Source organism: Chelonoidis abingdonii, chromosome 19 (assembly GCF_003597395.2).
Source record: "Chelonoidis abingdonii isolate Lonesome George chromosome 19, CheloAbing_2.0, whole genome shotgun sequence".
NCBI classification, from domain to species: Eukaryota; Metazoa; Chordata; order Testudines; family Testudinidae; genus Chelonoidis; species Chelonoidis abingdonii.
Genome location: NC_133787.1, coordinates 18,216,584 through 18,233,065, shown reverse-complemented (window position 1 = coordinate 18,233,065; position 16,482 = coordinate 18,216,584). Strand labels below are relative to the sequence as shown.

The following is a 16,482-nucleotide window of genomic DNA, read 5'->3' as shown; positions in this document are numbered from 1 at the left end:
TGCCCTGCCTGCAGCTAGACCCTACCTCCAGTCAGCCCCTGCCCTGCCTCCAACCAGCCCCATATCCACTCGTGCCCTGCAGTTCCCAGGGCAGTAACCCTGCACACTTGCTTCAAGGAGGGGGGCAGGGAGCAGCTGGGACCCACACATGTGAAATGGCAGTCATTAATAGCCAATCAACAGCATATATGATGCAATTTACATAGTATATAATTGTATTATTTATATAGTTATGGAAAGTAAATAATACATGGAAGAAATAAAAGGCTTTTTTTTTTATACTTTTGTTTTTTTAGTCGTCCCTGCCAGGGCCCCGCCGAAAATGTTCGAATTGGGCCCCGCAATTCCTAAAGCCGGCCCTGTCCAGGTGAAGGTGGTTGGGGATTTGAGTGTGGAGAGAATAGAACTCAGCAGGCGGGTCTGAGGGTGGGGTGCTCAGTGGGAGGCCCAGATGCTGGTAGAGTGAGGATCCAGGTGCAGCTGGTTGGGGCTCGGTAGGGTGGGTATCTAGGTGCAGATGGCTCATCGGGGTGTTCCAGCTACAGGGTAATGGGGCTCGGGGGGGGTTCTGAGTGTGGAGGGTGAGGCCTCGGTGGGAGTGTCTGGGTATGAGGGGGGTCTGGATGCATGCAGGTTGCATGGATGTGGGAGCAGCTCCCTGCACAGGGCTCCCTCCTCCTGCAGCTATGGAGTGATGGGTTCAGGAAGAAGCAGGAGTGAGGGTACTTTGCAGAGCTTTCTACAGATGGGGGAGAAATCTGGTGGTGGGACTGACCTGGCCCTGGATGCCATGCAGGAGAACAGGAAGTCCTGTCCTCCCCATCTCAGCTAGGTCTAGAAGCTGAGCCCATCACAGGGTAGGAGCCACCAGCCGGGTCTTCCCTAGTCTGGCCTCCTGCCCCACAATGATTTACCTCTCTGCTGGCTGCCGTGGGCCCCCAAAACATACTACTGGGAAGGGTCGCATGACTGCTCTCGTGTCCCTTTGCTTCCCTGTCAGAAAGTCACTTTGTTATACCAATAAAAACTCGCAGGATCTTATTAAAGGGGACAAGACATTTGTCACATTTATTGTAAATACCATAATAAAATAAAAGATAACAGCAAACAATGTTGTTTGGCTACTTATTCCTATGATTTTATATCTATATATAATACATATATCCATTCACACAATCATTCATACAAGTTCTGTATAGATATTATAGTTACCAGCCTAAAGTTGCTTGTGACAGAATACTGGCCAGGTATCCTGTACACAAGAGTGGAGCCGAGTCCGGGTCAGGTGCACCTGATGCTCCTGGAGGCTGGCAGCAGAACCATAGACTCCAAGTTCTCAGTCTTCAGAGTCCAGTTTTATAGGGATTTTTCCCTATGTTAGTTCATGGGAGTTGTTTCATTTTGCTGTTGCCAGATTAATCAGCAGGTCGTTGGCTCTATTGTGTCAGATGTTTGTTTAAGTGCTTGAGGTGGTCGTTCTGCTGTTGCAGAACCAATCAGTAGGTGTCTGGCTCCATTCTGTCAGATGTTCGTTAGGTGCTTGGGGTGGATCCCAGTTCACCCTCCGGGGGTCACCTGGTAGATTCCACTTGACACCTTCTTCCGCCGACACTGAATTTTTCAGGCTGGTAACTCCCTAACCATTCATTCATCATTTAAACTAGGCACTCATTCACATACACTCTTTATCTTAATTACATTTATTTTACTGTCTCTTTACCTTTTGGGGTGTGAGACTCCCTGTCTTTTAACAATTAAAAGAAGGAACATAAAGTGAGATAAAAATGAATTTACGGAGGTGGAGGCCTCTATTTGTAGTGATTACAAAGTGTCACTTAGAGAAGGGCACTTAGAGTCAATTAACCTTTAACAAGTTTTATACGAAGTATTTCTGTGAGCAGGCTTCACACAGACACAGCTGGTGGCTTGCAGGTTAGAGGCTAAATCTGGGGAATCACATTTATTTCTAATATAAACCTTTAGTTATAAAATATTAATTAACATTAAATCATTTCTAACAATAAATCATTTTTCATATAAACCATGTCTAATATAAACCTTCTTTAGTATCCCTACAACTTTTCCATGGGGAAGCAAAGAAATCTGTGGGGGACATAAATTCTGCACATGTGCAGTGGTGCAGAATTCCCTAGGAGTAATAAGAAAACCATAGGAAGTATTTGAAAATGGAATGGATTTTTGTTAGTCCTACAAATATTATTTCTCCCATATGATTACTTTTTAAGAATAAAACTATGTTATGTAATCACTTTTGTGGACCTTTTTTATTACTTGTCTTGAACTTTTAATTCTCATGGTTTTCTATTGTGTATTATCAAAAAGTTGACTAGTTTTAATTAAATTCTATTGCTAAAATGTCAGACACTTTAAATTTAACACTATTCATTGCCTGTAGGACTCTGACACTTTCATGCTTTTCTGTTCCATTTAGTTCTTTTTGTGCATAAACTTTGTATATGTTCCATTCTTAAAATAAAAATGAAATATATTGCTTTGTGGACGGTAACTTTGTTTTGTTTCTTTGCTGGCCACAGAGGGTCACAGATTGTCCGGTGAGTATAACTGTTAGAACGCAATCTGATCTTTTGGAATTCGAAAATCCCTGCAATATATATGCTGTGTTAGGTAAAGCTTCTTAAATGGGTTTTAAAAGAAATCCTGTACCAATTAAATTATTTGACATATGATTTATAATAGGATATTCCAATGGTGAGCATGTGAAAAGATACATGAACAGCTAAGTTACATTGCACATTCATATGTTTATATATAGCGAGAGAGAGTCTTCTTTCAGAACTGAATATACTATCTGAAAGAAACCATTGGATTAATCATCTTACTTCAAACTTTAAAAAAATAGAAATAACGTATGTGTGTACACACACCATTTTGTATTTAGTAGTAGTATTATGTAAGTAATATTATTGAATAATACTGTTTTATTTCCACATTGTAACAAAACCATGCTATTTCAGTTTTCAGCTCTTCCCTTAATTGTGTGTTAGTTGACAGTCATGCAAGAGTTGCACACAGCTGTGCTTGCAAATTCATTAAATTAATACATGTTAATTCCTGACAGACAACCTAACTACCACTCCAGTTTTTTAGCCTTTGTTTAATGTCACCTGATCTTTCAGGGACCATTTTGTGTGTGAACCGGAATAGGAGATAGCTGAGATAGGGGAAGACAGATGAAAGTTCGGGGAGGGGGGAGAAAAGATGGAGAAAACCAAGGCTTGATTCTACTCTAATTTGAAGTTATTGGAATTTTGCCTTTTCAGTGGAAGCCAAATTTGGCCTGTAATGATAGCACACATGGATAAACTCATGGTTTCTATGATATTGAAATACAAGAGTTTTATTTATATATTAAAATTTATATCTATGCAATAATAAGGTTATCACCTTTGAAATGCAAAAACCTGTCCCTGCCCCCCCAACAAGGCAAGCCCATTGCTACCCTAACCACAAGGCAACTCCACAAACTCCCCCTTGAGCAGCCACTTCTTGTGTCTAGATAGGGAATACGTATAGTTAAGATTGATAACATCATTGATAACAAATGGGTCTTTGTTTTGTCAGCACATTTTGCCAGCCAGTCTTTGTAGTCTGTTTTGTTTAGCCACTTGTCATTGAATGTGTAATTTCTGATGTGATGATGATTTTTTTCCAGGGTGTAGAAGGATCACTTTTGTCATCACCCTGATCTTCCATTATTTAATATGCCTCTCAGGGCTGGTCTACACTGGGGGGGGGAGGGGGTGTCTTGATCTAAGATACGCAACTTCAGCTACGTGAATAGCATAGCTGGAGTCGAAGTATCTTAGATCTGTTTTATCTCTCGTCCTCACGGCGCGGGATCGACGTCCGCAGCTCCCGTTGTCGACTCCGCTACCACTGTTCATGCTGCTGGAGTTCCGGTGTCGACGGGAGCATGTTCGAGGATTGATATATCGCGTCTAGATGAGACTCGATATATCTATCCCCGAGAAATCGATCGCTACCCACCAATACGGTGGGTAGTCTAGACATACTCTCACTCTCGCGTGACTCAAAAACTCTCTCTCACGCACACGTGCAATATGCTTCCGTGTTGGTGGACTGACAGCTTCTGTATTTTCAACAGTTTTCATCTGTTATTTCTTAAACTGCAGAAGTGGGAACACTGCAGCATCTTTAGCTAAACACAGAAACTTTTAACATTGGGTATCCCAGTATATTGTGATAATAGTGCAAATCTTTAGACCCAGGTTTAAAAAAAAAAAAAAAAAGAGGGCAGATTAAACTATTTTTCTGGCAACTGGCAAATCCATTTAAAAAAACAGGCTGGTCAAATACCAGAGAGGTGGTAATCCTATGTAATAGCCACAGTGTTTGAACAGCTCATTATTTTCTGTGTGGATAACATATATTGGGTAGTATAGAAAAAATCTGATGTGCATATATCTGTTAGTTGGGTGGGTATAATTAACAGTGTTTAGCCATTAAACTTCCATTCATTCTTTGTGATATCTAGTGAGGAGTAAGCAAGGATGATGCAAATGAAGATGTTCAAGTCTGTCAATAGGGATTTGTTTTGTTTCAGGCTATTCTGACCACAGGTTTTATCCAGGAATCCATCTTGGCTGGAACCATTTCCCAGCATGTGCTGCATATTGTTCAGAAGATGCAAATAATTGTGGCATTATACATTAGCTAACATTCACTCTAAAAAATAGTTGGTGTCTGGTTTGGGTATTTTTATGGTTCAGGCTGGCTGCACCTGTGATCTCTCTCTGAGTCAAGGGCGATGGATTCTTCCTAAAAGTGTGTGCTAGCATGAATCCCCTTGCTCTCCATAGTCCCAGCCCTAGCCAAGCAACAAGCTGGAGCCGGGCCAGGGAGCCCAGGCCCCTCCACCTGCCTGGGGGAGGAGAGAGCAGAGAGTAATCCCTGGCCCATGTCACCACCCAGGGCAGATGGAAGGTCCGCGGCTCTCCACAGCTGCTCATGTGGCTCTTACCCTGACCCGGCTCTGGCTTAAGGCTCAGAAGTGTGAAGGAGAGGCCTAGAAAGCCAACAGAAGGAAGGATTTTAAAAAGATTGGCCAACAGCCCATGGAAGGAGGGTAGTACAGGGAAGTTATTCACAGAGGGAAAAGGAGGAGACTTAAAAGGAAAGAAAAAACTGAGGAACTGAGCAAAAAACCAAATAAGAACAGTTTTTAAAAAACGTTTAGAAATTTTTACAAACAATGCAAATACATTGTTTAATTTAAAATCTCACTAGACTTCCTGATAACGCAGGATGAAGGTGATAGTGGATTCAGTGGAGTTGTGAATGGGATGAGGTCCCATATTTATGGAGAAGAACATACACTGTTTTGTTTTTGCCAGGTTTTGTGTTTGAGGTTAAGTTTCTATAATCTTACAATTCTATAAGATTCTGGCTTTCTTAATATTTTCATGTGTACAAAAAAGTGTCCATGTGCATGTGAGAGGAAAAGCAGTAGGATGATGAGAGAATTGTGGTGTTGTTCCCCCCCTGCCCTTAATGTTTATTGGTATTCTAACAGAATTAAGTTTGGTACATACAGGTTATCTTATTACGAAATACCAGTTTAATACCAGGTAGGCAATTAGGCCTGCATGGGAGTCTTCTCTATAATATGCAAGCAGGGTTTATAATAATTGATTCTTCACAACAAAAACTACAAGTGGTAAGAAGCTTGCAGAAAACAAATCAATTTGAGGATGCAGGGGGGCCCCAGCCAGCCTGAAGATCAGTGGTAGGACAGTACCTTACTTGAATTTTAAGAGACACTAATTTAAAAACTAGTGTGTTTTCACTTTCCCCTTAGATCAATACCCAGTAAACATTACTAGGTTTTTGATCATTTACCTTTGATCAGAATACGGGAAAATTTATGACAGTTGTGCTATACATGGGGTCTATTATTCCTGTCCTTTAACAAGGATTATGTTGGTGCATTAAAGATAATAGACCTCTCACCACTTAGAATAATTTACTAGCAGTATTCAGTTTAGTAATGGTTAATACATGTTCACAGATTTCTGAAGTTAGCACATTGGCCATATTTAGAACTGTTCTATGCCCCATCGGATGACTCCCATGTATGCCTAGTCAGCCAGCAGATTAGGGTTCAGTCGATGAGGAGGAAAAAAACTACAGCCCTCCTTGCCATTCAAGAAGAACGTATGAGGCCAGCATAAGTTAATTTACTGAGCAGTGGAGAGTGTCCCATTTTTAACTTATTATTGGGATGACATAGAATTCATTGACTCCTTGAAGGGTGTTATTAAGTGATTTAAGGTGAAGGAGAAGGGGCAGCATTAATTAGAGCTCAGAATGCAGCCAGCATGAGACCAGAGTATTTGCACTTAAGTAGTGAATTATTTAATCAGTAGGAGAGTGCATCTGAGATATATGGCTTGGGATAACAATGTAGTTAATCTCCTGAATCCAGTTCAGCATGCTATTTGGCCATGTGCCCAACTTTAAGCACGAGTAGCCCATTGAACTTAATGGGAGTATTCTCTTGCTTAAAGATGAGCATATATGTAAGTACCTTGCTGAATTAGGGCCTTGTAAAATTCCATAGACATAAGGACTTATTGGGTCATGTAAACCTTTCCAGGATTGTTCCCCTCAATGTGTCCTCCATCCTTGTGTTCTTTGATGTTTGCCTTCTAATAACTGGGTCTGAGATTCAAAATTCATTTTGTGTGTGAGTGTGTGTGTGTCTGTCTAAGTTACCAAGCCCTATATGTTCATCTCAAATGAAATAAATGGAAGTTTGTACTGATAAATCTTTTAGATAGGCCAACAGTAGCTTCAGTTTTTAGACCCAGCTCAAAATTATGTTTATATTTGAATAGGAATTTTAACTGAGTGGATATGATTGCTTCCACACCAAAATACTCTTTTAAAACTTATACTGTGACTTCTATTGGTTAGTTATGAATATGTTTGTAAGATTTCCAGTCACTTAAGAATTAGTTTCCATGGTACGCTGTTGCAAAGTTCTATTCTGCCTTTTTGATGGGCAAGAAAATATCAGTAGTTTTTCATTATTGATCATCATGGCAAAGGGCAACAACTATATATGGTGTCTAGGCTGGTAGTTTTAAAGAGTTTTGCTACAGTAATAGTTATCCAAAGCTATGGAGAACAATTACCAGCTCTTCATTTGACATCTCTTTTTCGTTCATTGTCCTGTTAAAATTGCAGGCATTTGAGGCCATAGGTAGCCTGGTCAAATAGGTGCTTAAAACTTTTTTCATCCAAAATATTACCCTAATAATTACCCCTGGGTTTGGTATTACTCAATATTTTCATCAGTGACTTGGATAGTGGAGTGGAGAGTATGCTTATAAAATTTGCAGATGACACCAAGCTGGGAGACACTGCAAGCACTTTGGAGGAAAGATTAGGATTCAAATCTACAAATTGGAGATTTGGCCGGAAATCAACAAGATGATATTCACTTAAGACAATTGCTAAGTACTTCATTTAGGAAGGAAAAATCAAATACACAACTACAATGGGGAATAACTGGCTAGATGTTAATATTGCTGAATAGGAGCTGGGGGTTATAGCAGGTCACAAATTGAATATGAGTGTACAGTGTGATGGAGTTTTGAAAAAGGTTAATATCATTTTGGGATGTATTAACAGGAGTGTTGTATGTAGAACATAGGAGCTAATTAGTTAATTGTCGCACTCTGCTCTGCACTGGTGAGGTCTCAGTTGGAGTGCTGTGTCCAGTTCTGGGCACCACACTTAGGGAAAATGTGGACAAATTAAAGAGAGTCCAGAGGTGAGCAACAAAAATGATAAAAGATTTAGAAACCTGAGCTATGAGGAAAGGTTGGGGAACGGGGGGTGGAACCTGTGCCAGTTTAGTCATGAGAAAAGAAATCTGGGCGGGACCTGATGATGATCTTCAAATATGTTCAGAGCTGTTACAAACAGGATGTTTACCAATTGTTCTCCACGTCCACTGAAGATAGGTCAAGAATTAATAGGTTTAATCTGCAGCATGGGAAATGTACGTAAAATATTAGGAAAAGCTTTCTAACTGTAAAGATAGTTAAGCTCTGGCTTTCAAGGAAAATTGTGGCATCCCCATCATTGGAGGTTTTTAAGAACAGGTTGGCCCAAACACATGTCAGGGAAGACCTAGATTTACCTAGTCCTGCACAGCACAAGGGGCTGGACTTGATGACTTCCCTTTTAACCCCACATTTCTATGGGTCTATGCAAATGTTTTACTAAATCAAAATAAGCGAGGTTTAAAAGTGAGATTTAAAGAAGTGGTTGAAATGGGAAGTAAGTCAATGTAGGCAGATGGGAGTGGTGCATCTCTTCTACCTGAAGTGAGAGACTAGACTTGCAGTATTCTGGATCACCTCCAATCCACATGTAGGGAGGTGATTGACGAACACAATAAAAGAATTAAAAGTGGGAATTGCAATAAATGATGATGGAAGTGACAAAAATAAAGAAATGGTTCAGTTCTGTCCTTGAGCTGGTGATAAACAGACTCTGATGCAAGAGGTATTAAAGAGAGAACGGAGAGAAGGTGAAGATGAAGGATAAGTCTCGTGATTTCTAGCTTTGCAAAGAAGTTGTGAGTGATAGAATCAGAAACATGGGATGATGCTACAATAGTTATAGACAAAACAAAAATTGATTTATAAGATTTAATTTTAAATCATAGCAGTGAGGCTAGTATAAAATTTCCCAGAATTAACCTAATCTTGGATCATGTTTTTGGGTACCCCCCACATTCACATTAGTAGAGCACCCTAAATCAAGAGCAATTTGAAAGGAGTTTATGTAATTTTTTGCCCTACAGGTAATTCTTTCTCAGATATCTGACTGGTGGGTCTCGCCCAGATGCTCAGGGTCTAACTCGTCATCATATTTGTAATGAGATGGAATTTTCTTCCAGGCCCTATTGGCAGAGACGCTGGGAGTTTTTTGTTTTCCTCTGCAACATGGGATATGAGTCAGTTGCTGGTTTCAACTAGAGTAAATGGTGGATTCTCTGTAACTTGAAGTCTTTACATGAAGATTTGAGGACTTCAGTAACTCAGCCAGCGGTTATGGGCCTATAGCAAGAGTGTGTAGGTGAGGTCTGTAGCCTGTTGTGTGCACTAGGTCAGACTAGATGATTATGATGGTCCTCTCCTAGCCTGAAAGTCTGTGAGTGTAGTAACAGTGAATCAGATTACCTTGATGTGGTTTTTAGCTTCAGGACATTCAGGAGGCTCACCTTTTTCTGTGTGTATTTTTTGTGGGTGGGAAATGCTAAGTAGGGAAGTGTGTTGAGCATGAACTTGAGAATTAAGATGTTAATATGATTGTTGGAGAAAAAAATATTTTGTTGGGTTTGGGGCACTGATTTCCTTAATGGCTTTCGATTTTTCTGCATGTACTTAAAGAATTTGTATGCGCCATACTTAAGAAATGTGAATGAATAAATATTAGGGCTGTCAAGTGATTAAAACAATTAATTATGATTAAATATGCAATTTAAAAAATTAATCAAAAAATCAAATTAATCACACTGTTAAACAATAATACCATTTATTTACATTTTTATGGATGTTTTCCACATTTTCAAATATATTGATTTCAGTTTCAACACAGAATACAAAGTCTACAGTGCTCAGTTTATATCTATTTTTTATTATAAATTTTTGGACTGTAAAAATAAAAGAAATAGTATTTTTCAATTCACTTAGTACAAGTACTGTAGTGCAGTCTCTTTATCATGAAAGTTGAACTTACTGATATAGAATTATGTACAAAAAATAACAGCATTCAAAAATAAAACAATGTAAAAATTTAGAGCCTACAAGTCCTCTCAGTTCTACTTCGTGTTCAGCCAGTCAAGTTTGTTTATATGTGCAGGAGACAATGCTGCCCGATTCTTGTTCACAATATCTCCTGAAAGTAAGAACAGACGTTCACATAGCACTTTTGTAGCCAGTGTGGCAGGATACTTACGTACTGGATGAGCTAAAGATTCATATGACCTTTCATGCTTCAACCACCATTCCAGAGGACGTGTCCGTGCAGATGATGATGGGTTCTGTTCAATAGCGATCCAAAGCAGTGCAGACTGACATGTTCATTTTCATCTGTGTCAGATGCCACCAGCAGAAGGTTGATTTTCTATTTTGGTGGTTTGGATCCTGTAGTTTCTGCATCGGAGTGTTGTTCTTTGAAGACTCGTGAAAGCATGCTCCACACCTCCTCCCTCTCAGTTGTTTGAAGACACTTCAGATTCTTAAATCTTGGGTCAAGAGTTCTTTAGAAATCTCACATTGGTACCTTCTTTGCATTTGTGAAATCTGCAGTGAAAGTGTTCTTAAAATGAACATATGCTGGGTCATCATCCGAGACTCCTATAACATAAAATATATGGCAGAACGTGGGTAAAATAGAACAGGAGACATACAGTTCTCGCCCCAAGGAGTTCAGTCGCAAATTGAGTTAACGCATTTTTTTTTTTTTAACGAATGCCATCAGTATGAAAGCATGTCCTCTGGCGTGACGGCCGAAGCAGCATATGAATGTTTACCATACCTGGCTCTCAAATACCTTGCAATGCCAGCTACAAAAGTGCCATGTGAACGCCTGTCCTCGCTTTCAGGTGACTTTATAAATAAGAAGTGGGCAGTATTATCTCCTATAAATGTAAACAAACTTGTTTGTCTTAGCAATTGTCTGGGAAAAAAAGTAGGACTGAGTGGACGTGTAGTCTCTAAAGTTTTACATTGTTTTGTGTTTGAGTGCAGTTATGTAATAAAATATATCTACATTTGTAAATTGCACTTTCACAATAAAAACATTGGGCTACAGTGTTTGTATAAGGTGAAGTGAAAAATACTGTTTCTTTTGTTTTATTTTTACAATGTAAATATTTGTAATAAAAATAATATAAAGTGAGCAGTGTATACTTTGTATTCTGTATTGTGATTGAAATCAATATATTTGAAAATATAGAAAAACATCCGCAATATTTCAATAAATTTCAATTGGTATTGTATTAACAGTGTGACTGAAACTGCAATTAATCACAATTAGTTTTTTTAATCACAATTAACTTTTTTAGTTAATTGTGTGAATTAACTGATTAATCTACAGCCCTAATAAACATAAAGAAAGTGTTGTGGGGACATCAGCTATATCTACATTTGTTGTAGCAAAGAAACCACACAGAGCAGTGGAAATCCAGTAGTTTTAATTTGCTTGGGTAAATATTCCAGTGGAAGTACAGACAGAAGGTTTTATTTACTTTTACAGACTGATTTATTAGAGCATTGCTGAAGTATGTGATTGTCACAGACATCTGATCTAGGACCCATCTGGACAAAGAGTGAAGAAAAGACTGATATTTGCATAATTTGTCACAAATAGCTGCCTGGTTTCACAAGGCAGGTTTTTTCCTATTCATCATTACAATAGAACCGTTTAAGCATGTGCATGATGCACAAAAAAGAAGAGGGTGGTGCTTCCGGCAAAAGGATGCAATTCTCTTTGAAAGTGGGGCAACGACAGAAGTCTCTCACAGAGGTGAAAGTTTTTTGTCACCAAAACTAGGCGTTTTTCCCCTAAACAAGTCACATTGCAGTGTGTACACTATTGCTGTTTGTCGCCAAAAGCCAGTTTTTTGGTGACAAAAATTTGCCAGTGTAGACACGCCCTAAGACTTGTAGCAATGGAAAAATGAGTTCAGCTATTGTGAATGATTCTTTTGTATATCACATTTTCTTTTAGATTTGTTTAAAATATTACAGAATTGTTTTCAGTTGTATCCTAGCAGCAGGTGCATTTGTTCCAGCCACATGATTAATTTGGCAGTCTTTATGGCTACTCTTCTTTCTCTGTTCACAGATTGATAGATTCTAGGACTGGAAGGGACCTCACTAGGTCATTGAGTCCAGTAGCCTGCCCTCATGGCAGGACCAGATATTGTCTAGACCATCCCTGATAGATAAATGTCTAACTTACTCTTAAATATCTCCAGAGATGGAGATTACACAACCTCCCTAGGCAGTTTATTCCAGTGTTTAACCACGCTGACAGTTGGGAACTTTTTCCTAATGTCCAACCTAAACCTCCCTTGCTGCAGTTTAAGCCCATTGCTTCTTGTTCTTTCCTTAGGGCTTGGCTACACTGGAGAGTTGCAGCGCTGGTGATGGGGTTACAGCACTGCAACTCACTCTGTGTCCACCCTTGCAAAGCACAGCCAGCGCTGCAACTCCCTGGCTGCAGCACTGGCTGTACACTTGGTCTGCTTGGGGTGTAGCGATTCCAGCGCAGCTGATGCAGCACTGCTCATCAAGTGTGGCCACCAAAAGCGCTTTTATTGGCCTCCAGGGTATTAAGAGAGATCCCAGAATCCCTCTCCACAACAAACCGGAAGAATGGCTGAACTACAAGCTCCCCGAGCTCCCTGGAGCTACTTATCTAAAGGGTTGGCTACACTCGGAAATGTGCAGCGCTGGGAGTTACAGCTGTGGTCGTACAGCTGTGTAGGACCAGCGCTGCAGTGTGGCCACACTTACAGCTACCAGCGCTGCAGTGTGGCCACATTTGCAGCAGTTGCAGCGCTGTTGGGAGTGGTGCATTGTGGGCAGCTATCAGTGCCTGCTTTCACGCCTTGTGGCCGGTACAGTATGTTTCACTTTCTGTAATAATAAAACGTTGTTTAAAAAAAGCAGAAATCTTCTTTATTAAAAATACAGTACAGAGAAACCAGCAGGGGGTGAGGGTGCTGAACTTACTAGTTAGAGGGTTTGAATATGTGCTGCCTGTGAGTGCTGTGCAATGCTGCTGCACTCAGGATTTAATATGATGCATGGTGATGGGGTTGAGTGCATAGTGGTAAGGGTCATAGTTTGTCGGGCTGGTAGTGTGAACGTACAGGTGTGTGGCGGCAGCTGGTTTGTGGTGGTAAGAACCAGGATGCTGGAGAAGCGGGTTTTGAGAAACAGTGGGGCACAATGGGAGAGAGCTTTGGGATGGGGGGAAAAGCACGGTAGTGCCTCTGCCTGCATGAAGGGGTACCATTTGACTGCCACTCCCAGTCCCGTTTTGCAGTCCACGGACGCTTATCAGCCATTTGTGCGTTCTCTTGACAGCCAATTCCTATTCTTGTTGTTAGCCCCGTTCTTTTTTCCTGTTTCTGTTTTCCCTCCCGTTCCTGCAGCCTCTTATATCCTCTGGATACAGATTATCAACTGCTCTTTCCACTAACTCTTCTTTACTTTTCTGGCTTTCGCCGTAAACTCGCATGCCTCTCAGAGTCCGTGAAAATGCAGTCAGATTCAAGGACACTATATAAAAAAAAAAACAGAGAATACGAAACCCTTTACTACAGAGGATCCATTGTTTCATAACACACTCAAGGGGTTTGTAGACTATTTGTAGCATTCCATTTACACATAGCCGGCATAGCACTCCATAAGGCCACAGCACAGCATCAGGCATCCCGGTGGTCGAGTACCTCAGGCTGTTCACTGGATTTTCTGTGCATTGGGAGAAAGCAGGCTAGGCAGTAGAGGATACTGCGGCTGACCCTACACCTGCTTACATCTGCCCAAGCAGTTACTCCTGGAGCCATCTTGCCACGCTGCTCACCTTGGGAAGGGGGGCTAGCTTGACTCTGGAGATTCAGCTTAGTTTCTGTGCATTGGGGAAAGCAAAGAACCTGCTAGGGGAGATACATGCCAGTGATCTGTATCCCTGCATTTTCCCACAGATTTTATCTCCAGATATCTCGCTGCTCCATGTCACTGGGAAGAGCTGGGAGGGTCTTCTACAGCTATGTGCGCTTCCGCCCCTCGTCCCTATGCAGCTTGCCTGTGTGAGGTAAATCGTGTCCCCCCACCCTCTACGGCACACGTGGCAGCGGCACCGTAGCAGCATTAGGCCGTACACAGAACTACTTAGCCTAGGCTGAGTGACAGACCAGCGGTTGGCTCTGCCCTATAAACGTTACGGAAGCGACTTGCCCATGCTTGGCTGAAACTTTTGCAGAGATTACAGAGGGCGATTACCACGACGTGATAGACCAAATTCAATGGGGCATTCCACATCTAGGGATGCTTGCAGGCAGCCATAACCAACCCCCCTCCTCCCAAAACATCTTCCCATCCTTATGACATAAAACATTCTTACCAGGAAAACAGTCTCCTCTGCTGTTTCTTCACTACCAGAGTATTCCAGGGTTGCGTGAATGGCTAGCTTTCTTCCTGGCTGCTGCTGCTGAAGAACTCCTGGCTGCATGCCTCCTGGGACTCTGGGGTGTCTCCACTGTCTCACTCTCTGTTTCCTCTACACCTCCCGCTCCTCCCGGCTCTGCAGAAGTGTCCATCAATCGTTCCTCGGATTGGCAGTGGGGTCACACCCAAGTATCGCATCCAGCTCGTTGTAAAAACGGCAGGTCATGGGGGCAGCACCTGAGCGCCGGTTCCCTCTCGTGCTTTGCAAATAGGAACTCCGCAGCTCTCTTACTTTAACCTGCACTGCACAAGCGTCCCGGTCAATGGCCCCTATGCTGCATGGACTTTGATATCTGGCCGTAGTAGTATAGTTTCTATGGCTGGCAGCGCAGCAATGTGACTGCACAGCTTCCTCAACCCCAAACCACTGATTGAGGTCCTGCAAGCTTGGCATTGGTCCATGGCTGGCTCGTTTGGGGCGCGAGTCTGTCGTAAGCCTTTCTCCCAAATCTGGGACCTTAGCATCCAAAAATCTGGGTGGGCTTAGCATGAGAACCTCCAAGCTTATTACCAGCTGGATCTTATTCTCACTAGCCACCATCCAAAAATTCCAAGGGTTTTGGCCCCCTCTGTCTTCCCCAAACCTGTCCCTGGAGGGACCCCCAAGACCCAGAAGCTCTGAGTCTTCACCGCACAGGAAATACTCCACTTCCCTTCCCCCTCCCTCTCCCTCCCAGACTTTCCTCTCTGGGCTAACTTGAGAGTGTATTGATTGGCAGATCTCTTTACTCACCAATTACCAAGAAGCAGTATCTCCTCCTATTCCACACAAGAGACAAACCCCAAATACAAGAAACAGAAATGATTCTATCTCTCTTTCCCCCTCCCCACCAATTCCTTTGTGCTGCAGAAGCTTATCCTCCTAGATCTAACACAAAGAGAATTCCCTCCCCTGTCCTTAGCGCTACCCAGAGAGAAAAACTCAAACAAGTCTTAAAAAGAAAACTTTACTATAAAAAAAAGAAAGAAAAGACGTTATATAAGAATATAAGAACTCTGTATCAAGAAATGACAATACAGGGCTATTGCGTATAAGAAAATTATGAATAAACAGTCTGATTCAAAAAGAATTCCAATTTGAAAACATTCCAGCAAATTAACACACATGTAAAATACACCCACAAACAACATAAAAGCCTATATTGTTTTCTACTGTATCAATTCGGACAGAATAGTACGAAGATTTAGAAGAACCGTTCTCAATAGGCTGAGAGGAGCAGCATTAAAGACCAGTTCCCAAGATCTCTCTCCTGTGATAACTTTGGACAAAATCCAGCTTTCTGATTGGTCCTCTGGTCAGGTGTTTGGTTCCCTTTGTTAACCCCTTTACAGGTAAAAGAAACATTAACCCTTAGCGCTATCTATTTATGACAAGAGGATGCGTCAGTGTGACTTGATGAATTGCACTCCACGCCTGACAGAGCAAACAGGAAGCGAATTTTAAATTTCCGGACGAAGCATTTAAAGGAGCGGGTACCTCTGAGGCCCCAGGACCGATCTGTGGAGTGTCTGAAACTGACCAAGAGGCTGAACAAGGTATGCTGGCGATCCATCGGAGCACCATTGCTACATGCCCGCTGACGAGGCCCATACCGCGTCTGATTGGGAGTCCACCACCTGCCATTCGCAGCACTGCACAACGCTCGCACTCACTCAGCTCCACATGGATTCGCTCTACACCGAAAGTCGAGCAGATAGTACAGCAGCGCTGGCAGCCAGGGAAGTTGCATGGGCCTGGGTCTTTTGTAGTGTGGACATGCTGATACCCTGGTGCAAGTTTGCGCTGTAACCCCTCACCAGCACTGCAACTTGCAAGTGTAGCCAAGGCCCTAAAAAGACAGAACACAGCTGCGTCTTGTCCGAAGACTGAGCGAAACTGCCCACAAGATCAGGATTGACGGAGTCGGAGGCAGGAATGGCTTCTTTGGACTGTTCACAGCATGTTGTGCTGTGAGGAGAGAGGGGAGGGGGGAAGTGTCCGTGTTGAGCAGTGCTTTTCTTTGCGGTCTGTAAGGCTATTTAGGAGTGCATAAGTGCATTTATGAATATAGAGGGGTCCAGCGATCCTACCAACTTTTAACAATGATTGCCACAGGTACGCATGCTCAGTGTATCCTCTAGTCTTTATAGATCTTTGTGAAGGCCAGCGCCGGAGCTA

At 41.9% G+C, this 16,482-nt stretch overlaps 1 protein-coding gene across 7 annotated transcripts in view; it reads left to right on the top strand.

The window, feature by feature from the left end:
- Positions 1–16,482, top strand: part of PHKB (phosphorylase kinase regulatory subunit beta) — a 232,696-nt gene that overhangs the window by 23,355 nt on the left and 192,859 nt on the right. For 4 of the 7 annotated variants that reach the window (XM_032787060.1, XM_032787056.2, XM_032787054.2 and 1 more), the window contains one exon: positions 2,556–2,573. The exons of the other annotated variants lie outside the window; for them this stretch is intronic. In XM_032787060.1, the coding sequence (XP_032642951.1) occupies positions 2,556–2,573 (18 nt within the window). The remainder of the gene's footprint in view (positions 1–2,555; positions 2,574–16,482) is intronic. 7 annotated transcript variants of the gene reach the window in all.